The sequence below is a fragment of the Buteo buteo genome, chromosome 5, assembly GCF_964188355.1.
Source record: "Buteo buteo chromosome 5, bButBut1.hap1.1, whole genome shotgun sequence".
NCBI classification, from domain to species: Eukaryota; Metazoa; Chordata; class Aves; order Accipitriformes; family Accipitridae; genus Buteo; species Buteo buteo.
In genome coordinates, this window is record NC_134175.1 from 1,500,033 (window position 1) to 1,524,859 (window position 24,827).

The window sequence follows — 24,827 nt, forward strand, 5'->3', positions numbered from 1 at the left end:
TTCCCCACCGCCCACGCTGGGAAGCAAGCTGCGCTTGGACGGCAGAACCTTCCTCGACACACGCACCTCTCGGGAAACTTCCTTCAAAATATGGGACTGCTTTTGCTAAAACAGCAAGTCGAAACCTAAACAGCTGCTACGAGTTGCAACACGTTTCAAGTGCGATTGAATGAAAGCTACAAGATAAACAGCGATTCAGTAGAGGCTTTCTGTTTATTTATCTTAACGGTGGAAAAATTAAAACTTGTAATCAGTGCTAAATTAGAGGAGTCGGGAGATCCTACAACAAACAGAGACGCTAGCTAGACAAAATGGGAAGAAAACCGAATTGGGAAACGTGAAAAGAAATCATTTCATGATTTTAAAACCTGTATTTTTAATGTCCTTAATCCCTGGCTGGATTGTACCTCCCCGTCCCTGGCCAGCAGCACGCCGCAGGAGGAGCCCTGCTCCAGGAGAGCCACGGGGAGCACGAACAGCCCGGCGAGGGAGACAGCGACTGCGCAAGCTCGAGCGGAGAGAGGAGCTGCTGACAAACCGTGCTGCTGAAGAAACGACACAATGGACAGGAGGGCTGAGATATCGAAAACCAAATACACCCCAAATAAATCCCCCACAGTAACATTGGCATTTCTCAGTCCTGGGCCCACATTTTGGAGACCAGCTCACTGCTGCTCCCTCGGCTGCTCCGTTACCTCCTCACGCCGAGGAGCGTGATGCTGACCTCTTCAAAGATTGCTTCAGCGATGAACAAAACACCGGGTCAGAGCACGCGAACACTGACTATTACCCACAGATCTTGTTCCAACAAGGCAGACAGCACTGCGGTCCCTATCGGAAAGATGCTCAGACGTCCGGCTTACTCCAGGCAGCTGCCAGGAGCCACGGAACTCCAGCTCAGGCTTTCGTGCTGGAACGGGACGGGACCGATCTATCCCCACGCTTAAGGCTTCCGTGCTCTCCTGGAGCAGGGTCTGGGAACCTGCAGGGCCGGACAGTCCCACGGGGGCCGAGTGGTTCTCCGGGCCGTGCTGGTGGCGATGGGTCCCCGGCCCCGCCAGCGCTCGCTGGACGAGTCTCTCTGCGTGCGCCGGGAGCGAAGCTGGCAGCTCGCCGCAGGTCAGGGCTCGCAAGCCGGACGCCTTCCCGGGACACGGCACGGGCGCGCACCCCTGCTGCGGCGAAGAGCGAGTCCGCCGCGGATCCAGCCCTGCCGTGCCGCGTCCCCTCGACAGAGTCGCCCACCGGCCCCCGGCTCTGGGGAGGCACCGCGTCCCCCAGCTCCCGGGTCTGCGCCTCGGTGCCGGCGGGCGGCAGGGGCTGCTGGCGGGACACGCGGCGCGGTGGCATCGCTCGCCGGCGCGGTGGAAGGGCGCGTGGCAGGGGCCGCTCGCTTTCTGGCGGGGGCTGCGTTTGCTTTCCAGCCGGCCGAGGAAATAAATAGAAACCTTCGTCTAACGCGAGGGTCGCTTCAAGGCAAAGGTAACAAAACATATGATTGTCTGGAGAATCGGCAGCGCGACTAGCGGGATTGATCGGGGTCATTTGGCACGTGGACAAAATCTTCCTACTCCCTGGTTATCAATCATACGACATACGACCTTAATTACACAATTTTGGTCCTTCACTACGTACTTATATTAACATTATTTCTTCACAATAATGATACCTAATGCAAAAAATACTGTTAAGGAAGAAATAAAATAAGGAAAGAATTAGCAACAAATTACAAGTTATATACAGATTAAAATAAATTCCATCAGGAAAAGAAACAATTCTTTTATTATTTTCAGTTGGCCCCTGTGGGAATAATTTAAAGGCCAAGCGCCTGGGCAGGGCTGGACTGCAGCAGCAGCAGCAGCAGCAGAGGCAGATGTGCTGGGACGGGAAGGTCCCATCTCCTTCGCAGAGCCTGGTTGCTTTTGACAATTGTCGGCTCTCGGGCTCTATTTGCCCGAGAGCTTTGTGCAAATAGATGAAGCAGTTCGGGTTACACTGACTGTTGGTCTCAGAGCCTTGGGCACTTTCACAGGGTGTTGTGGGAAACCAAAAAGGAAGGGTAAATTTTCTTGGAAAACACGCTGATGCTGCTCATCTACCTTTTGTTCCTTCTGCACCAAAGCTACCCTAGATGCTTTCCTCCGTGGCCAGTGTGAGGCTCCCGGCTATCTAAAACCAGCCATACGCGTGCTCTTGGGCGCAAAGAGCAAATTGCAAAGCTATCGTTCCTAACACGACCTCCGCTTTATTTGAGTAGCCGTTTCCTTTGTTTTAGCATGCTGGATTGAGGCTGCCCCGTTGCATTTCTCCCCACTGGACCGGCACAGAAGCCACCGTCTGTTCTTTTCCATGCCAAGCAGGCAGAGAGTCCACGTGTGTCAAGTATTTACAGGCAGATATACTGAGCACTGCGTGCTGTTTCTCTGAAATCGGCCATTAACCCAGTTCTGCCAGCAGTTACTACCTGATAAAATACTTCCTAGAAGCACACCCAGCACTAAAATATGCTGAAATTAATGGGAGAAGTTCCTCTCCACTTCACTGGCTTTGGCTGCAATCTTCACAGAGCCAGCCTGCCAGAGCACCTCCGGACTCTGAGCAGGTTGCTGACGCAGAACTGCAATGGGCGAGATGCAGAGGCACGCGTTTTCACTCAGTGGTAGCAGTAGTCCCGTGGCACTTCTAATTTTTTAGATGCTGTAAAGTGAAAATTCTCAGGCCACACATTATAAACTTTATCTTTGTAGCCAATGTTATCCTTTGCAAGGTCTAAGTGCTTTCCTGACTATTCTGTAATGCAGCTTTACCTGCAAAACCACTGCTCCAACAGCAGATTGTAATTGCAGTGTAGGATAGCATAAGCATCACAGCATTTCTGGAGGCTGCTTTGGATCGGTAAAGAAGATGAGACGGAAGCGATTTAAAATCACTCCTAAAATATCTGCGAGATTTTAGAGTCAGAGAGACAATTCGATTCTTAGCTATGTGCCTGAATAGAGAGCTGTACCCCTGAGGTTGCTGAGGCAAGGAAATTTTAATCTTTCTACTTCAACAACAGGCCAAATGGCAGCGTGCGATGCATAAGCAACCATCCAGCATACCAAAACAACTGCACGAGTCAGAAATTTCTGCTGCAATTCCCAGATACCGTCAACACTGAAAGGATGTCAGTCTAAAAAAAACCCCGGGAGATAAATCGCAAGATGTGTCTGGATTGCCCTTCTTAAGGCGAGACTCGCCCACCACACACGCTTTCTCACACACAGCTACCCCTCTCCAGGTAAGGGTTTACCTCTCCGCCTGGGCAAATCCAGGCTTTTTCAGCAGCTCAGTGGCAGGGACTCAGGCCAGCACGGGGCAGAGTGCCATCGCTCCCCTCGCCAGCAGACTTGCTGAGCATGGCTTTTTCTGAAACACTCCAGATGCTTCAAGTCCAAGCAGCAGCTCGGGCTCACAGGCACTAGCAGAGATGGAAAGCACTCTTAACCTTGCGTCGGCACAGACAGAAGGGCGCTCGGGGCACAGCCGATGACCGTGAACCACGTACTTGCACGATACCTCGATGACTCCAACCTCAGCAATGCTCCAGGCTGAAGCTTTCTCTACCGGGACACTGCATATGGTGTATCGTGACTGCAGGCAATGCGGCCTCGCATTCGGGAAGCTCTGCACCGTGCCAGTGTGTTTTGTTGGGAACAAAGGAGAGGACGGCATTTCTGTGGGAGCACTGAATTTCAAATTCTTTTGGGGGTCAATTAAATGGGTCGAATTTACCCTTCCCTGGTATAACTCCAGTGACTATGTCAGAATTGCACCAGGGATAGGTCACATCTGGCTCTCTTTCCTTATTACTTCACTATTCAGCTGAATTGCAAGGAAATGCTACCGACTGGTTTCAAGCTTTCATTTATACGCTTTACAGGCTTTACTGGCTCAGTGATACTGTTTTGTAATGTTAGAGGGGCCAATGTTTGATTGCACTGTTGCAATTCGTGTCTTGCTCATGCCATTCCTATAGACTGTGAAATCCTAGGGCTGCATCAGGGTTATCCAGTTTTGGAGAGGTTCATTCTGATAAATTAGAAATGAAAACTCTGGACAGATAAAAATGCAGGACTTGTAGGTCGGATGCGACAGGTTTCCTTCTCAGCCAAAAGTCCAGACGACTCCCTGAGGCCCTCTCATCCATCTTCTGCTTGCTAGGATTTTTGCTAGGATAATTGCAGCACCACCGCCTCCTCGCTTGGACTCTGGCCAGTGCCTTGTTGACCTCTCAGAGGTGGTTGATGGGGTTAAAGGTCCCCGACTCTGAAGCTGCTCCTGCCATGTCCAACCAAGCACCCAGAGAGTTCTGGGAGGACGTGTGGAGGGGAGCGTTCTCAGACAGGGACAGCATCATTGCATAAGCCTGGAGGAGAGAAGAGCAACGCAGAGGACAGGCGTGAATACACCCGCAGGACAGGCTGTAACAAACCACGTGAAGCACAGCACCATCTAACCGTATAGGAAAAGTAGGCCAGCCGGCATCCTTTGGCCTGGGCCAAGAACCTTGCCAGCCGGTCTAAACTTACATCCACACGCTGGGATGACACCCATCACTTCAGCTACTCAAACTTGCCACAGAGTTTATAGGCAGTTGTAGGGTTAGCCAGGAGCGGCCATCGCTCCCGTCGGCTTTTATGGGACTGAACCCATCCTGCGCCGGCTCTGCACTTGGGCACAAACCCACACGTTTGATCCTAAGCTCTGCTCTCAGGGGAAAGCGGCTACATGCGGCACGCCAATTACTTTGTTTTTACTTCCAAAAAGTCCTCCTACAGGCAAGCAAGTGACTACGTGAGGCTAGGGCCCGGTCACAAGCCCCAGAAGCGGCATAGCAATATCCACGCTAGCTGTAACCCGACGGGCAGCTGCGGGCAGCAGGCTGCTCATCTGCTTGGCGTGAGCCCACCAGTGCGGGTCAAAACCTGCGTGGAGGTATTTAGGAATATAGGCATGATACGCTCATTGGCATTACCGGTGTGTTCCTATGTTCTTGTCGGGGTAGATTTATTGCTGCAGTGAAACAGTTAAAAGCATCTGCTGAGAAAAATGCATCAAGACTTCTCTTTTCCCTATAACAACCAGCTTGCTTCTTTGTAACCTAGATGCTCTCCCTCTTCCCAGACTACTTGCCTGGTACACCTTTGTGTCCTCTCGCAGCCCACACAAGTGATGTGAAGGCTTAGGCAGATGACAACCTCACACACTGGAGGTGAAAGCCCACGTAATTGCCACCCACGACCTGAAACAGAGGAGGACACAGTCCCCGCACTCCCGGGTCTACGCTAGCTGGTGTAATACATGCTCCTACTTTGCAATGAAATTGTGGCCGTGTAGCCCTCTCCTTCACACCCACACGCAATCCTTTGCAGGGCAACAGACAAAGACCATTACGTTATCTGGGATATCAGTACAATGCTCAGCACAGTAGGACCCCTCCTAATGCAACTGTAATGGTGACAATAGGAACCAGTTATCCAACTTTAGCCTCTCCTCTTAAAAGCTGAGGGTCAGAGCTACTTGTCAAGTCAACCCATTCGTGTATTGTAGGTGCGTGCTGGAAGAGGTACAGCTTTGTGGCGTTATGGACATGCACGCTTCTAGAATTGCTTAAAAAGAAAGACAGCCGCAAAGGAGTGCTGTGCTGCTCACACAAATGTTGTTTTACTACTACATTTCCTGCACAAGAGATGGTTTGAATTATTTAACTTACTTATTGTGATTTAAGTATAACCAGTCCTGCATCTCATACACTATAAAATTGATCCCAAACCCAAAAATACCACCCCCCCACCATCCAAGCGCAGGCTGGACCTAACAATGTCGTACAAATTCTGAAAGAGCAAGCTGCTCTTAAATAGTTAGTACATTTGGCGTATTAGTAACAGGACACATGTAAGAGTCAGGCAAGTGGCTTGTGCTTAAATCAGTTTCACCCAGCAAAAAGCTGTGTCCTGTCTTCAAGCAGACGTTCCCCAGCTTCAGTACTAGCCTCTACTATGAAGGAGGTCAAGAATTTCACAAGTTTTGGGTGATGATAAATCAAAACCCATGTTCTGCTTGGCAACCACACTAAGCCAGTTCTTTGCTGGACATTTAAAATAGACTTCGTGACAAACTCTGTTGCTTGAAGCTTAGAAAGGGACTCCAAGGCAACAGCCTTACTCATCCCCCATGAAGGGTTGAGTATGCTCTCTCTAGCCCGGTGATGTAACTTCATTGAACAGTTTTTTGGGGACAATCCTTTTGTGGGGATCAAGATATGAACTTCACAAAACTAGACTATTTTGGTTTAATGAAAAAGCAGAAAGCACAACTGGATCTGCCCCATACCTCCAGATTTTTCTCAAAGCTCCAATAGGTGCTGAGACATCATTTTGAGGTTTCATGGTGCGTCTGAACTGGTCTAGCTCGCAGGGCACATTTCCATTTTACGGTTTGCTTTTAGAAATCAGAGAGATAGCCGAGGAATTCCTCTAGACTTGCTGGATTGCAAGTCCTGGAAATACTATTGTCTGTTACACCTTTTATAATCAAACCCAAGGATACTTTATTACTGTTCCTGCAGACCAAACCTCGGGTCTCTTAGTATATACCAACTGAAGACCCATCCCAAAGTTTAAGTAAATAATAGTCATAAAAACATTTACACAGACAGATAAAAACAGACAGATGCCTCTATCTTTCTATGTACGCATGTTCTCACAGCACAGGCTAAACGATAAATTGATCTGGTGACCTAAAACTGACGCTCGCTCCCTTTCTCCTCTAGTTCAGTAGAGCTGCAACGAGACACACGTCACATATGATTCACGCATTACAGTTAGAATTCCTGCTCACTGGAAGGGGAAAATAAACCTTAGCTAAAGGAGGCCAGCTGCTTGCTAATCCTACCGTACGTGCTGGCGGCAAGCTAGATAAAATGTTCTGTCATATACCTACCTGGTTTTTAGCCTGCCTGTACAGAGTCTGTTTTATTGTCTCAGAGTCTAAGGTGGAATTAAACACATCTTTAACTTCAAATGCTTCCTCGGCTGCTTTGCGAAGATCCAGCCCCTTCCCAAAATTCGGCATCTGCTCCAAATCTAACAAGCCGGCTTCGTCCTCCTCAATACACCTGTACCAATGACCAGGGGAAGGGGTTGACCTGTTGTTAGCTCATCTCACCGTTCACATCTAGCCAATGTGAGTGTTGCTAACCCAGTGCCTGCATGCACATACCATGGGGGTCTCACAAGCCACATGCGTGAACAGACACAGACAAACACAAAAATGACACAAAATGCAAGGAGCAAAGAAAAAGTGGAGAGCGTGGCTATGCACAAACAAGCATTAGTGCTATAGATATTTGTGATTAAGCATGGCTACAATTCACTTGGGTCTTCTGTGTGGACATGTCCAATTGCTGTCCGCTCCTTGAAATGTTTGGACAGTGGATCAGTGTCTGAAGAACACTGCTGCATTTTCTTTGAGTTGCAATGAAAATAGCGATGCACTGAGATCAGGTAAGATACTGCTTTGCATCATGGGACATTTGTTACGAATACCAGCTGGGAAGCCGAGGCAAACTGAGGCAAAAAGAAAGCTAAGCCTATACTATGGGCAACAAACTTTAATTTTCAAAGTGTCTAGACATGGCTTGACCTTGGGAAAAAAAAGCTCCGAGAACTCCCCTTGAAGTCAACAACGTTTTGCTACAACTAAAACGGGCAGAGCAGCACAAAACGGATTGCGTACGTAAGCCTCTTCCCTTGCCCTGACCAGTGTTTTAGAGAGAAAGACATTATCCGCTGAACTGTGGTACCCTGAAAATGCTGGCTTCTGTGCTGGACTAACTGTTCTCCTGACACGAACTTCTCAAGTCTTGGATATACACCTTATCACAGATTCTCCTAGCAGTCCACTTGTTTCATGTCCCCCACCATGGTGCAAATGGAATCTCTCAAGTGAATGCTTAAATCAAACGGGAGGTATGATACATGGCTTGAAAAATGAAACAACAGCACTCACAATCTACCACTGAGACAGGGTCAGAAGTCTGAGCCCCCTTTGACTTCTCAAAGGGAACGGCCCGCCTCACCTTCGGGTGTGGTCAAAGCTCATGGTGAGAGATGTGGGCTCTTCATCTTCTTCATCCTCAAATGCTCCTCGGGGCTCTGCGGTGGGCGATACTGTTTCATCCTGCGACTTCCCTGTCAGGCTGTCATCATCCTCCTCTTCCAGTTCTTCATCTTCATCATCCACATCTTCTGTTTTCTCATTTGCTAATCCATGACACTGGGAATTGCCATCAATATCTGGGATTTCTGGCCTGAAATATTTGGTCAAGGCAGGGAAGAAGAAAGAAAAGAAAAAAAGAAAAGATGCCAAATGCGTAAGTCGTGCATTTTCACCGTAATGCAAGACTTTGGTAATTTTATACACATGTGCGAATACAGAGACATATTTATGTACATATACTTATTATTTAAACTGCAAGGAAAAGGAAAACCGACATGTTTCAGGCATTTAAAAATCAGCCTTTGCAGTGTCTTAAGGGCTAATTAGGCTGTCAAGCATATACCAACCCCAATGCTTTTCAACCTAGAATTTTGTCTAGTCTGGATTTAAATGATGGTTTTCCATCTCTTAAAATACATCATCTGCGGGACAAGCGGCTCCCCTCCTTCTCTGTGCTACAGTATTCTACCAATCTCCCTTCGAGCAACAAGAAAGGGGAAGCTTCCTCACTGTGTAATCTAACAGCCAGCCTAAATTCTCTCTCGTATTACTTTTGCTATTCATGCCCATATGGACCGAGCGGACTCCACAAAACTAGCAGTTCTACATTATGTTAAGAGAATGAGAGTGGGATCACCAGTGCTATGGACTTGGAACCCAACAGGATGCCACCAAGTGACATAAAATAAGATTAACATCTTCACCAGAAATTTTACGTCAGCGTGTTCCACACTTCTTACTGTTCTTTACGTGGATCACATCATCACGTGGATTTCTCATACTTACATTTTGGACTTAAACCTTAGTACTAGCATTAAGTAGCTGTTTGTGAAAACAGGATAGTAGCAGGTGAAATACCACTCAGTCAAAATAAAGCTTATGATATAGATAGATTTGAGACAAACTAATAGACTAGAAAAGCAGGTCCCTCCGGTCTCCTTAATCAGTACTCTCTGATCAGTGATGCCACGTAGTTGCACGGCAGAAGGTAACGGTTCAATAATCACATTTTTATCTAGAGAAGAAACTGGGTCTTCTCACGACTATTGCGCTAGACAGAGGCTGACTGGTCTTTCAACCACGTTAACAATACTTGTCACCAGATAACTTTATTTGCTTGTCTACCTTTTATCTGCTAAAGTTGATGCTTGATTCATCTCACTATTTGCAATAAAATTTCTGATTTCAGAGAAATACGAATCCTCTTTTTCATCTAAAAGTGCATGGTTGTCTGATTCCGAGTTTGGGGAAGAGGCACTGGTCCCAAGGTGGTTTGTAATGACTCCAGAGTGCTGGCTCACTGAGTGTGAGAAACAAGAAAAGAGAGGAGAAACAATCAGATGTTGTCAAAGCCATTATTACGAGGAAAAATAAAGACGGAACGTTATGCAACAATCCTTTCGCTATATATTCATGATTTAACATTTAAGAGAAATCTCACGGACCAAGGCTGCCAAAGGAAGCTCATGTTTTCCAGACATGAATTACAGAGAGAAATAAATGTAAGTGATGTTTAGCATTTCCGGATGGTATATGCAATTTAAGAACCACCATCCCTTGCATAGCTGTTTGCCTGTAACTTTTCCATAATTTGTTTTTTTCCTAGGCTGGGAAATCACTTAGTTGGCTTCAGCACAGGAATTTCTTCCTGCAGTTTTCATCTTGAGGCAAAGTCTATTTATCTTCTTGAACTTCACACATACCTACAAATGCATTTCAGGTTGAAAACTCTTGGTAGAGCTTGACATGTCCACATCAGCATTGGACCAGGAGATCTCACAAGGCGAGGTTATGCTCCCTGGACAGAGTCCCCAGGAAGTCAGTTATCATGATCGCTATTTTATGGATTGGAAAAGGGCACATTTGAGTAATACACGACTAGAGCTTGGCAGAGCTGAGTCCCGTGCATGAGTGTGTGTGCGTTACAACTACGCACTGTGGACAAACACACCTTTGGCTGCACGAGGAGCTGGCATTTGGGTTTTGCTACTTGATAATATTCAGCCTTAAGAAACAGTGCTTTCCAGAAAGGCTTCCCAAGGTGACCAGAGAGACCAGACCGTGGTGTCTTCTCCATCCAGTGCCCCAACAGAACCACACTGCCGTGCCCTTTCCTACCTGGAACGTTCTCGTGTTCATGTTTCTTAAGATGTCGGTCCAAGTTGGTCTGCTGCCCAAAGCATCGGTTACACAGGTGACATTTGAATGGCTTCTCCTTGTTATGGATGTTTCGAACGTGCCGCTGGAGGTTGGAGGAAATGCTGAATGACCTGTCACAGTATTTACACCTGAAAAATAGAAGCAAATGCCAAAGAGTGCAACATGAGGAAAAAAACAAGAGAAAGAAAAATCTGACTATCAGAAAACCAGAAAATGTTGGTCTATAAATCTTTACTCAGCTGAGGACCTGGGAAGCACAAAGCATTAATCATTCCAGACAAATCTGATATTATTGTTACTCAAGGAGCACAAAGAAAGGATTAGGATTAATTAAGAAGCGAGTCGTCCAAACAAATAAGAATTTTAAACAAAATAATTACTTTTCCACACATGAATGTAAAAATAAGAAAGGTGAATTTATTTCTTCCACCCTTCTCATGTTGTAGGGGAAGTAGGTGAAATATGGCTGTGGAGGGAGGAAAAAGAAGACAGAAGGAGAAGAAAGAAAGGAGGTTAAATGTATAAAATAGTTATTAGCTAGCATTTCCCTACATGACACAGTTATCTGGACACACAAAAAACTCCAGATTTATTTGTGAAATTCCTTGTGGTACTCAAGATGCAGGCAGTACAGCATGCCTTTAAAGGTAATTACGGTTATTATTATAGTACAATAGCTCCCAAGAAATACACCGTAGTTTCCAAACAGGATAAGATTTACTCCTATGCAGTGAGTGTCTGGTTTATGATGAAAAAATGTGGAATGTAAGGAGCCAAGCCAGAATGTTTAGGGAAACTGCTGAGTGAAGAAATGTTCCCTCTTTGAAACAAACCTCCGCAGGACCCATGGTAGATGTGTTGGAAGCTTGTTCAAAGTTGCCACCACCCCCCCTCCGGATCCAGATTCCCTCCAAATAAAAACAAGGCTAAACGCTGGTGCTTTGTGAACTCAGCCCTGGACTTCTCCTCCGGCGCCAAACAAGAAGGCAGCCGATGTACTGAAGAGGGCAGCTTTGAGCCACACTGAAGAGTTTCAGTACTAAAGCTACAGAAAATCTAATTCCTCTTTGAATCCGCCTGAATCCCTCATTAGATCTCCCTTTAAATATGTCATTTGTACCTCAACAAAGCTGCTTTCCTCACGGCTCTATTTCCAAAACCCATGAGAAGTAGAATCCTTTCTCTGCTACAGACCTCTGCAAATCCTGGACACTTACGGGACAAAATAAAAACTGTTCTTAAGCCCTCGTAATTCCAGAACAAAACCACTTGCTTTAGCAGAACTGCTCTGTGCTCCTCTAACCGAGAGCAAAATTTGTCCCACTGAGCTAAGCTACTATTCGACAAGGCACGACGATGGCGATGCATTTGTGCATATTTTCGCAATGCCAGTAGTTCATTACGTTAAGAGGGCACACAGAGCTCATCTCGTGCTCATGTCACTCAAGTATGAGGCTGGATTTGCCGTGACACTAAGGACGTAGTATTGTTTCCTACAAACACAACAGGTTCAAATGCGGGAAGGAGGTGCGAGTATAAAAAAATCTATGCTGTGAAACACACACACCATTTCCAGATGTGCTACAGCTGTGATTTTTATTTGGTCTCTAAAAATAAATTGGTATTATTTTTGGAAATAGCAGAGATACACTTATGAAACACTCTCTCTTGCTGCGTGTTTATGGATTCCATGTCCACCTCCGAATTTCCTACTGTTAAATCACTAAAAAGAATAGAGGTATTTCAAATAATGAAGCTTTACTATGATTAACCTAGGGAGAAGGCAAAATCTCTTTTTAAACCACAGTTTTCTCAGGCTTCCAAAGTTGTTCATTTTTTCAAAAAACACAAATTGAACAACTAAAGAAAACAAGACGTTACTTGAACATCAGCAAGAACAAGCACAGTTTATATACGGAGAGTTAAACATGCACAGATTTCCAGCTCTTATTCTCCTCCTATCTGCTAGCAACCAATGAACCTGCTTTCAGGAGCTGCCAGGCTTCGGCAGCTTCTACCGCTCGGCACTTCAGAAAGCTGAAATGTCCAAAATGGCCAATACCCCAGTATCCCTGGCATTCCACAGGACTTGCCTAAGGAGTTTTGCCCAGCGTAGTTCTAGTAGTGGATCAGCAGCCCCCTCCTCGTCTCTGCTGATGCCGCAGGTTCTCCCTCCCTGCCCTCCCACTCCAACCTCTCCTTCACTCGTGTTTGCCCACGGTGGGACAGGACAGGGGCATCGGGGCTCCCACGCACGGCCGTGCTCACGGCTGCCCCGGGCACCCAGGCCGGGTCTCACCTACATTACTCACAGGGGCAGCTCCAGCGACTTCAAAGGGAGCGCTTGCATGCGTAAGGCAAGAACGACCTGGCCTCCTGTACGTCAATTTATTTAGATGTTCAGGAAGTCTTTGAAAAGTTCCCTTTGACAGGTCCTTGCTCTAACTATGAGCTATGTGGATCCAGGCTAGGGTACGGAGAAAGGATAAAGAGCTTGTTAAAAAAATAGGAAACAGAGGGGCATTCGAAAGGAGCAATAGCTAATGTCTGAAAGCAAAGGGATGAGGGAGACGTACTGTATTATTTGTGGTCCCAGAGGGGTCGGGACTTGGATCTCTGCTGGTTTTAATCTAAATAAATGACCCAGACAGAGGAGCCAGCTTAAATTCAGGGAAGAGGTGAACACCGAGGCAGGAGAAGAATAAAACTCCAAAGAAGCGGTATTTGCTTTGTAAACACACTGACAAAATGCTAGTAAAGTTTCTTCCTTATCAGTTTAAAGTAACACACCGATGGGCTAAAGAAATAGAAAGTGGGAGTGAATGATGGCTAAGAGCGAGCCAAAGCTGGAACTCAGGAGCTCCGAGGAATGGCAGGCAATCCTCAGAGCTTGAGGGAACTCAGATACCTGATATAATACAACTGGAAGGGGAAAAATAGATGGCAAAAGCCCGTAACGTAAGAACGAGTAACTGAACTAATCACTATACGACTACGACAGTTTGGTAACACTTCAAACGTGACAGTAAGGCGTTTGATAGCATGCTTTGTAAAGTTTCAACAGCATGACGGTGCTTGCAAAATTTTACACTTATTTGATGATCCATGTGAGCTGTAAAGACAGAATTGCAGTAACAAAGCATAAAACACACAGACAGCTACTCTTCCTCTGAGTAACTCCTTAATCTCAAGTGCATTTATACCAGGGATTAATGTAGGCTACATTGAAAAAAAAAAAAGAAAATGAGGAAGAAGAGATTTTTATTGAACTATGTGCAATCTGAAATGACACGGTAGACGTCAGCTTTATAGCTGTTAGTTTCAGCTTAATGCAGATAACAGGACACGGAGGCCTAGAAGGAAATTAAAGAAAAACAAATTCAAAACAGACGTCAGGAAGCACATCTTTATAGGAGGAATCACAGCCTCACAGGCAATGCTTCAGGATTGGGTGTAATTCAAGAATCAATTAGACGGCATCCTGGAGGGAATGGACATTTGAAAGCAGAAAATAAAGTCTTGCTGAATCAAATAGCTTCTGGTTGTTCCCAGTCCACGTTTTATGTAGTTTATGTGATTCTGTGATTCCAGAGAATGAAAACAAAGCTAAGAAGCAAACCCACGATGACAATACACCCTTATGTTCACGTGCTGCAAGTATAAGGAGCTTCACTAAAAACTGCCTCTTCTGGATTTTGCTTGGTAAGCTCAGAACGACAACAAAGTCCTATTTCTTATGACCTGATTTTACAAGCCCAACTTATTCTGCAGTTCTCTGAAAGGAACCGTTACGTTTGGTAGTCCTTACCCCTGAGTTTTGAAATGCATACTACTGAATTTTAGATTTGGTGCGGAAAAGAGGAGTGAAAAGGAGCACGTCGAATTTCACTGTAGAGCATATTGTCTTTGAGTCTTTTCAAATCAGTTGATTTTTAGGAAGTAAAGTGCGTTACCAGGTGTTTCTTACCCTTCAAAAAACATGCAGCACTCTCCCTTTACAAAAAGACTTAACTTGCCTCCTTATTGCTCATGTGCTATTAATTCCCACTTTATACATACTTAAATAGACACCTAGGAAGTTTAAGTGACTTGGTAAAAAACACATAACTTATCAATGACGATCAGAAATCAAAACCAAAGCACCTTATTTTCTGGCCTGCCTGTTTCTTGATCTACACTTGGACACTTGGTCAGTTTAGATTAGCTTTAAGAACATTTTAATTCATATTTGGATGACGGTATCACACTGGCAGGATCAAAAGAAAAAACATTTAAACAATCGAAAGGCAAGTTATACGAGAGACATCAGTAAAACACTGAAAAGCCAGCAACCTTCTTTTACCTGCGTAAAGTCGGCATTTAAAAAACAAGCTTTCAAAACAATTATTGCTGCAGAAGTTGGAAATCTCAGTTCTCTGAGAGCAAAAGAAAATCAATGATAATTAAGCTCTTCTGTAAACGTAGCACTAACTCTCAGGAGTGCTATTATAATGCAACATTGTCCAGAAGTCAAACCTCTGTTACAAAAAAAACACACAGGCCATTTTCTGGGAGAAGACCAGATCAAATAAATCTCTATTTTCCTAACCTTTGTTAAGTTGCAAGTCTCCTTTTTTGGAAGAAAACTGAACTAACAATCTCTGAATAATCGGGAGCAAGCACTTTAGTCAGACAGGGGTGTATAGTGAATACACAGTATTCATTCAAGGCGTATCAAATAACGCAACTGAAAAAATCAGAACGGGGAATGGTTCCAAAATATATGTCTGCTTTGGAGAGTTTTTTTATTTATTTTTGATTTACCTAATGTCTGCACTCAAAATTCTGCATGACTCTGTATGGAAAAAAAAATTGACTCCGTATGTACCAGGGATTACAATGTGGGAGAGGGTAGCTTCTTAAGTTAAACTGAGCATAAAAATTTGATGTATTTGACCACATGGCCTTTTGCTGCTCATAAATTTGTTTGTGTTTCTCTTTCTGTAATAACTATTACATTAGCTTTGTTGTGAACTTATGACTGGGTATGGAAACACCATAATATCAGCTACCAAAAATGAAACTGTTTGGATTGTTACTATCGTCTGACAACGCGCAAAACACTTACTCACATTATGGAAAACACAACACATGATTTTCAGTGAGTTCTCAATTCATCGTTCATTCAGTTTTGTTCATATATGTACTTACTCTAACAAGAAATCAACCAAAGCATGGGTTTTTTTGCCAAAGTTTTTTGAAACTGACTGCAAAACACTAGGAGAAAATACTGGGGGGAAAAATTTCCACTTGGTCTTCCATGAGAAATATTCCTTCATATACCCATATACACACATGCATACTTACATGTATTTTCTTGGAGGTTTTACTCAAGTTTAGAACACTCGCTTAAAGAGGAGTCTCTTTAGGAGAACCAGCACCTGTGTGTGCCCAGGCTGGAAGGCCATGCCTGCGTCCAGGGTCTCGTCCGGGGGAAGAGATGGGCAGTTTTGCAATGTGTCCTTTTGCATAGACACAATGCAAAGTGAAGTACAAAAATCAGATCACCTTGTCCGCAGCTAGCAGGAAATAGTAGTTCAGCCTTCTACCTTAAACACCCAGTTGAACACGTGAAGCAGCGTCTGAATTTCCCCGCTCTGATCGCTCTTTTTAAACTTTGTGATCTAAGGTAGGATACTCCCTAACTTAGATTTTAAAGCAGATATACTACAGGGGTTTTCTTTTGTTTTTTGATCCACTGCTCCAGGCACCTCTGATACACATTAGGAAAAGGAAAAAAAAAAAAAAATCTAGCTAGACCCAGCAGTTAACTTACTGGCAAGCCCTTCAAAACAGCCCGATTTTCAGAGACATTCAGCACCTTCAGCTGTCCTTGAGATGAATGGTTAATGTGAGTGTGAAACAACACTGCAAATCAGACCACTCATTTGCCAGCATACATCTAAATATAAGTTAAGTGTCTATCTTCAAGCTGCCAAGCCTGATTATTTTTGGCTGGTACACATAATATACAATCCTATGAATCATTGTATGTAATGCTACAGGACTGCGGTATTATGTTGGCACAGCTTTATAGAAAGGAGAAAAAATAACACAGCGGTGAATAAGGAGTGTGTTGGGAAAGGGGTTTTATCTGGGGGACAACGTCACCTGTAGGGCTGTTCTCCAGTGTGTGTCCGCAGATGCCTTGTCAGATTTGCTGAGCGTGGGAAGATCTTACCACAGTACCTAGACAGTGAAAGCCAAAGTAACCATCAGTGCATGAACGTCCTGCCACACCGCATCATTTACACACACTGTATCACCAGCTACCATCGACCTCGCTCCTTTTCATACCGCTCCCAAAATCAGAAAATCCCTTTAGGCACTAGTAACTCAAAGCACCTAGGTACTGAGGGAGGAAGACGTGGAGGTAGAAACTCTCCGAGCGGCACCCACCCCAGAATACCAGGGTTCACAGTGGCGAGATACCAGTGTAACCCATTTCCATCAGAGACACAGAACGACAGTCGATGATGCTGCGTCATTGGGAAGGGCAGGAAAAATAAAAAAAAACTATCAGAACACCCAGTTGGGACCCAAATGCTGGCTGACTTCGTAGCTTATCTTGGAGGCCTGGGCAAGTATATAGGAACACAGTCAGGATGTAGGGACCCACCCCCAAGACATTCTCCCAGCTTCCATCTGCAGATGAAGAGCCTCCTGAGCCTAAGGTTGAAAAGTTGTGCTTGATGCCTTTTGCCGAGTTTCTTCCATCTATTTTTCTAAAAGTTTTTTGAATGCACGTAAGCTTTGGATATCCACAACCTCCTACGGCAATCAGTTCCTCTGCTGAACTGTGTGTTGAGTAAAAGAACCTCCTGCTTGTTTGAACCTGTCGCTCAGTAACTGCATTCGCTACTACCTTGTTCCTGCATCAGGACAAAGACTGTTTAATCGCTGCCTATTCCTATTGTCTGTCGCTTGAGATTTTTATAGATCTCCTTTATAGCCCCGTTTAGTTGCTTATCATATGGAATCTACTTGATCATCCTTCTCAGAATTCACAAAATCTTATTCTGGATAAATGCTGCAATGTTGTGTTACTGTTATGTGGATATACTGCTGAGAGTTTGACAGTCTGCATAGAATAAGGAAATGTGGCAGTAGGAAATGAAATAAGAGAAGGAACTGTGTTCCACAATAAATCTGATTCACAGTAAACCTTCCCTCAAAAGGAAGTGAGGTATAAAAATAAAAGTATTAATTGGGAAATAAAATATTAAGGATGAAGCGTTACATTCTGTGACTATGAAACCTGATGCTTACTGTTGTAGAAGAAAGATATGAGAAGGCTTTCTTAATTTCAGAGACATTCAGCACCTTCAGATGTCCTGAAGACGAATGGGTCATGTGAGAGTTCATCAACAACGAAAACCCAGATGTTAACTTGTGAGTCTATATCTAAATATAAGTTTAGTCCCTATTGTAGGTAGAAACCTCAAATTTCTAAATACTCAACCGAAATTTGAGCCCATAGCTTTTGTGGCAAAGTTCAACATAAGAGATACGTTGAACAAAATATGTGCCCACATACTGCACCCAAGAAAAATGCAGTGGGAGCCACCATGAGAACCTCTAGTAGTTGCAGGTAAAGCTGCGTAAGGAGATACAGGTTTTTATTCCCCAGTGATCTGCTCCAATATAAGCTTTTAGAGCTGCAATGGATACGTAAGTATTTCTGTGGATACAATTGTGTTTGAAAAAGTTGTTTACTGTATGCCATTTTTTAAATTCCATTATTTTGCACAGCTGACATTGGACATAGCTGAGATGGCGCTCGCACTGGAAACTGTGGCATTTGCTACCACAGGCGAGAGGCTTGGCTTGGAGAATTCCGTTTGCTTGAGAATCTCCAGATCTGCTCTCAAGGTTATTAAAAATTACAACGAAAACAGAAGATGCTGATTTTCTACCAGACAAAACAAGCTATTTCAGAGTGAATTAGTCATCAGAATGCTCTGTTCTAATTCTGCAGCTTCTTGTTTTCCCTCCCACCCCTGCCGAGACAGTACAGATGTCCATGGGAAGTCGCTCTCTGCATGCTGGTGTCTGCTGCGGCTTCCCAGCCGGGGTGCCGTTCTCCCAGGGCTGCCTCAACAAGCCGGGGGTACGGTCTCGCTCCTGCGGGGTGCCCAGGCCCTTACCTGCAGGTGTAACGCTCCTTGCCCTTGCGCAGGATGGGATCGGATAGCGTGGGTGGTGGAGATCGGAAGTTGAACGGGTGATGTGGAAGGGGCTGCAGGGAAGTGCCAGTGTCTGCCTTCATGGCTGCAAAACTCTCCAGTTTCTCTGTCATTGTTTCTATGGCTGACATCTACAAGTACAAGGCAAGACCTCAGGTCATAAAAATCCACAGGAAGAACAGCATCTGATGCATAAAGCACGTCTCTTAGCGCTAGTGTGTCGGTCAAAGCCTGCTGCTGATGTTTGCTCTCACCCTCAGAAGCTAGCTGCACAGCGTGAAATGGAGCCACTGAACCCAGCCAGGAAAGAGAGAAATAGCGTATCGGGCTCAGAGAAATCTGAAAAGGTACAATTGGCAAAGACAAGCAGTAAGCGTGGGATCTCAGAAATCAGGCACTCGTTTACCTTCTGCAATGTGCGTGTGCTTACTTTCAGCATTTCAGACTAAAAAATCGTCTCAGAACGTGCTTGGCTTCCCTTTTCCAGGGATGACACTGAAATTAGACACCGTGGTCAACTGCTGGATGTAGAACTCATTGCCCAAACCCTCCTCTCACGCTCAAAACAAAAGTCTTGGAACGCAAGGAGGTTTGATTTCTCATACAGCACCCGTTACCCTTGCAGGGGCTCCGAGGGACGGCAGCAGCGAGCTGCGGGCAGGCAGGCAGGCAGGCGACCCCAGGTTAGAGAGGACAGAGAAGTTTTGGGCAGGAGGCGGCAGAATCCCGGCCAAAGTGGAGCGGGACGGAGCGTGTGGGAACGCCTGACCGCTGATCGGGGAGCTGAGCCAGAGAGGCTGAGGCTGGAGGGGCGAAGAGGAGGAGTTCAGATCAGACACAGGATGGAGCGGGTCCGCAGAGAGTTTGCCTAGCGAAGAGGCCAACATTTTAATTATATGTCAGGAAGGTTCAGAAGCCAGTAAAGGTGATGGAGGGATGGGTGGGAGATGGCTGAGCTTCCTGGAGTGAAAAGGAATTCCAGCCAAAATACCCCGTGTGAGCTGCGGCTGGATGAGTTACGGTTAGGAGGACCACAACCTGCGCTTTGAAAGCCTGTTCGGATGGGGGTGGCAGGCATACAGGCCTAGGGATGTGACACCGAATAAAAGGTTTCTGGGTGCCTTCACCAGCTTTAGTTTGCATGAGTCGGCAATGGCCGTGTTCTCACAGCAGCGCTGGATTAAAGACCACACCAGAAAGAGGGAGAAAGGGTAAAACCTGGAGATACGGGAGAAGCGGAAGGAAAGCAAAGAAGGAAAGAAAGACGTCGGCCTGGGTGCAAAAAAAAGGATACGCATAAAAATCCCACCTAAAGCAAACCACTTTTACTTTCATTGGAGCAAAACAGGCAATCCAAATCCAAGAGAGAAACGCAACTCGGAGGACTACGCTGACATCTCCAACGTTCAACTTCACGCACTCTTGAGAGCGCTTTCCAGATACCAAGCAGAAAACACGGATAAAACAAACAAGGCAGCAATAAAGCTGCCTCCTCGCTGCAGATGACATCACCGGGAAAGAAGGGAGCGCTGGGGGGAGCAGGAGCCTGAGCGGCGAGTCAGCCCGAGAGCTGGGGGGACAGCGAGCGAGCGGAAGGCAGTAGGAAGCCATATATCAAAACTAGATGCTCTATTGTACAGGAAGGGCTGACCTTTTGCACGTTTACACTTTATTAAACTGGGCTCGGGGGCAGGGAAAGAGAGCCAAGATATTGTTTAAAATGTATGACTATAAAAAAAAGTTGTCTTAATCACCAAAGAATACATTGTGGAAGGCTGACAACCATTCATAAGCTGTAAAAAAGAGGAGTAGTAAAACCCATTTCCCGATAATAGATCCACGGCCCCTTAGTTGGAGGCTCCCAGCCCATGATAAATAGTAAGTAATACTTAGCGCCAGCCACTTGAAAAGGTTACTTGATCATTTACAGCAAAAGCTCTGCCCCAGCTGCCAGTCATGTAACAAAACCATCATGTTAAAATGCTATCCGGATCTTTCAGAGCTATGCCACTCAGCCCTTTGCTGGAGTACCTGGAGATATCTTTTGTTGTGCCCTGTTCTTTAGGCACTTAGTCAGAGATGTTTGCTGGCTTGATAGCCGTAGGCTTATTTTAAAATTCTAAACACCGGCCATAGCCTCTCCAGTGGTAAAGGCACTTTGCTATTTAGGGAACTACTGCCTGGTTATAATAAAAAAGAAGGGGAGAAGAAAAGAAACTTAACAGGTGAGAAAAGGTTTTCCATTAAGTTATCAAAAAGTTACACCATTTATTTATGTTGTCCAGAGTTTCATTTAAAATAGACAATGTAAGAATAACTCCCATCCAAGCAGAGAAACTACCGTCAACAACTGGCTAAGAAATAAAAGTTGCCTGAAATTCATTTTGAGAGAGAAAGCATCTTCTGAACACTCAGTCTTTATCACATCTTTTGGCTTAACCACATCCCACCCAGGGCCCTCTGAGAGCTGGGGAATTATTCACAGGAGAAAAGGCTGAGACCAGACTCGCGTTTAGAGCGAGAGAAACACACGTAGAGCGTGCCTCTAAGCGAGCCAGTGTATGAACATCGGTCCTAATGAAGAAGACAGAAGCAGGAGCCCCTAAAATATGATTTCTTAGAAAAAGAGCCAGGGTAGTATCGGATGGGGATCTGGTAATAAAAATCTCACATATTCTTGAACAAATGGCCTGTCTTCGTTCACCGTATTTGAAATACCTGACCGATTACGTAGCATGGGAACAGCAACGCTCTAGATCAAGTGATCTTTACACAGCAGCCCGCTTTATTAAAAATTAGTTACCAGGAAGTTTCGGGCTCGAGTGATTGTAACTTTTAGGCTATTCTGTGTGATATGCTATTAGAGATAACCAGACCTTCCACATCTTTTCATTGCCATGGGAAGAGGACGTGGTCAGGATTTCAGGAACAATGTTAACAACCTTCCACCCAATGCTTGCTCCTGCTCAGGGTCTGAATGTTTCTCATCGTCTTGTTGGGTTGCTTTGCCACACTAGCTCCTCCCTGCTATCAGATTCTTTACAGGCAGATATCCCCACTATTCTAACTCACACAAACACAGGATGTTCCTGGCCAGCCTGTCACCATTATCCAGCCTGTATGAAGGAAAAATCGGGGGAAGTTATTAACCAAACTCTGAGGCTGATGCGAAACAATGAGGGAACTAAGTTTAGCTGTGAAAGCAACCAGGATCCAGCTTTCACAAACCTGCAAGTTATTTATCTAAGGTGGGAAACATGATCAGAGGAGAACAATGCATGCGAATATAAAGGAGAGCACAATAATGACCACAGAGCTCAGCTCCCAGCATGTGGTCACAGCAGGAGAGATGGAGGATAGCGGGCGACCGTCGCACGGGAGAGGACGTCGGGCAGCGTGTGGCAGAACCCGCTGCGTTATCATTATGGAGCGAGGAATCCTAAGGGCAAAGAGTAACATCGCTTCTGGGGGAGTCTAGCTATCGCTTCTAAGATAAGGGGGTCTGTAAACTGGGGCTGATTCTCGTGCATAGTCTCGATTGTGCTGGCCTTAGCTGTGCCTTTCAAATACTCTGGGGTAAGGGCCTGGCCTGGCTGCACTGTGGGCTGATGGGCTGGCATTCCCAGCCCCCTCTCAAATGGGAAAGCTGTCCAGCAGCATTTCCCATTGCTCTGAGTGACTCAGACCTGAAGGAGATGCAGAGGGAGCAAATATCGGTGAGTTGTCAGAAGAACAGAGACTAGAGCAGCTGTGCAGGAAGGAGAGAATCCAAGTTCTCCGTCAAGTGACCCATCACGTTTTGGAGCAGGCGGGACCATACCCCAATTCTCCATTGCCCTGCACTTTCACGCTTTCTAGATGATGTACGGGAACGTCAGGCAGGTACAAAACACTACTGCCTGGATGCTGGACAGCCCTTCTCCACTTTGTCCTACTGCAAGTGACTGCACCGGGTGTTCCCAAAGGAAAAAAATTACGTAGGCATTCTAGCACGTGAAAGGGGAGTCTGGCAGACCAGCTGAGTTGTCCAGAGCTCATCCCTGTTTTTCTGTTAATGCAAAACAAAGAGCAAGGTGTAACTACTATCATCCTCAAACCAGGTGTGAAATTCAAAGTATCTGAAAGTAACCGGTGGAAAACTCTGGAGTTTCCAGTCGGGCGGTTGGATGACACAGAGTCTGACCCAAGTGACCTGTCTGTACCAGCTCCATCTCACACGTCTTGGCATTCAATCAACACCGCATCGTAACATCACTGCTTTTACCTGGGGGTGAAAAAGCAGCGGGGAAGGTCGCAGGTACTTCTCCTTTAGGGCACCCACAGGGTCTGTCACCTTCCGCTTCTCCACCCTGCTGGACAACAACACAGAGGGTTACATACCTTACAGGGCTACAGGCAGCAAAGAAACAGCCAAACCATTTGCAGAGGTGTTTAAATTAAATATACGCGGCTATTCTCCTATTGACCCACACGTCTTTCTTCCCCTTCTACTGGATGCTACAGACTATGGCCCGCAAATTACCCTGCAAAAGGCATTGGAAATGGCATGAAAATGGGTCCCCTCCTTTGGGCAGTATTTTTTTTAGTCATCAGGCTGACAACTAAGAAAACATTTTGATCCTTCTGTGCGAGAACTCATGCCTCTGCTGTAGTGGTTTAAACCTCTGCTGTTGTGAAATGTCAAAAAACCAACTATATTTCAAGCAAAAGCAATGTTTAAGTGGGAAAAGCTCTACAGACTCCACAGTAGGCAGCCACAGCATGGAAAAAAATTTGTCTTTGAGAGTTTGTCTTTATCTTAAGAGTTAACACAGGGCCAGACTTCGCAGCCCCGAGTGTGCTGAAATCATTAGGTGTTTCATATTTATTTCCTCCCTTGCAGCTGAGACATAATTTGCATTGAGTTTCTTTGGCAAGCGTGTGTGGACGACAATTTCAAAAGTTAGGAACCGGTGGGAGATCTCTGAAGTGACTGAGGAACCCGAGATCTCCTGATGTCACTTCGGCCCATTCAAATATTCTATGCTTAAGCACCTTACTATGCAGAAACGATCCTAAAGTTGGGCTCCTGTTTTTGAAAATAGTGGCTTTGCTTTCACAAAACACTCTACTTGCAGGGAAACTGTGGTGTGGAATCACCAAAAAGAGAAACTGAAATGTCCTCTATGGGAAAAAAGCGTTATGAAAGCGACTCCAATAAACGCAGCTGCATCTTTAAATTACTGGAATACAGTCCATCTCAGCTAAACCAGCAGAAACCCAATAGTAAGAGTAATTTTAACTACATTAGTCCAGCATAAATGAGAGCAAATTATTTTGCTGCATTTCAGCTGATTGGTGTGTGGATCAAATTACCAAAGAGTTTAAAAGAAGAGTCATGCAGAGTGCTATTTAGCGAACTGTACTTAATCTGCATTTAATTTTTCTTGGGTAGGAGAAAAGAGAAGAGCTGGATTTGAAATGCAGTCAGACTTGCTGTGCTTTGGAAGGTACGTGTTTTTACGGGCATGAGTTTTGAGGAAAACAACAATCTGCAAAACAAGACGTAAAAAGTTTCTCCCTGACATAAGGTAAAACACTAAGCCGCAGCAAGCGGTGAAGCTTTACTCTCCGTGACGTGCTGCCGTCGTCTGCGATGCCCGGGGGAATGCCCCCCGGACCCTGGCAGCAGGCGTCTCCAGAGACAGCCCCACCTGCATCAGAAACGTAAAAAACTTCGTGAAGCGGCAGCGTTTCACGCAGCTTTACCGTCTCCCAGTGTCGGGTAATGCGAACACAACAAACGTACAAACTTCCTCGTCAGAGCTGAATTCCGCAGCGACCAGCGAGAGGATTAGGCTGATCTTTTCAGCCCAGTGCCTGAGAACGTTACCTTAACAAGGCCGAGCTAAAAACTGCACTGATTTCAGGCTGTCTGGCTGCATTAAATTATATCACCAGGAGAAAATGTCAACGATTTAAGTGGCCTTTGGGAGAAAAATGAAGGAGCCAAACGATGTGAGAGAGTCTGATAAAGAGAAGTTTAGAAACAAAATATTTCCCTATTTTTTAAGCTGGGACTTGGAAGCTCTGCTGTTTAGCTCATTACATCAGAAGTCTGATTCGCAGGCAACTCCACCGCTGACTTTCTATTTTAATATATTACTAAAACTACATGAATCCCGTGGAATGCAACAAATG

At 45.4% G+C, this 24,827-nt stretch overlaps 1 protein-coding gene across 1 annotated transcript in view; it reads right to left on the reverse strand.

Moving 5' to 3' along the window:
- Window positions 1-6,815: 6,815 nt before the first annotated feature.
- Window positions 6,816-24,827, reverse strand: part of PRDM16 (PR/SET domain 16) — a 51,388-nt gene continuing 33,376 nt past the window's right edge. Inside the window, exons 8-15 of the mRNA XM_075029174.1 lie at window positions 22,912-22,996; window positions 18,609-18,778; window positions 16,573-16,650; window positions 10,381-10,550; window positions 9,388-9,562; window positions 8,123-8,353; window positions 6,985-7,159; window positions 6,816-6,824 (exon numbers count right to left, since the gene is read on the reverse strand). Of these exons, the coding sequence (XP_074885275.1) occupies window positions 6,816-6,824; window positions 6,985-7,159; window positions 8,123-8,353; window positions 9,388-9,562; window positions 10,381-10,550; window positions 16,573-16,650; window positions 18,609-18,778; window positions 22,912-22,996 (1,093 nt within the window). The remainder of the gene's footprint in view (window positions 6,825-6,984; window positions 7,160-8,122; window positions 8,354-9,387; window positions 9,563-10,380; window positions 10,551-16,572; window positions 16,651-18,608; window positions 18,779-22,911; window positions 22,997-24,827) is intronic.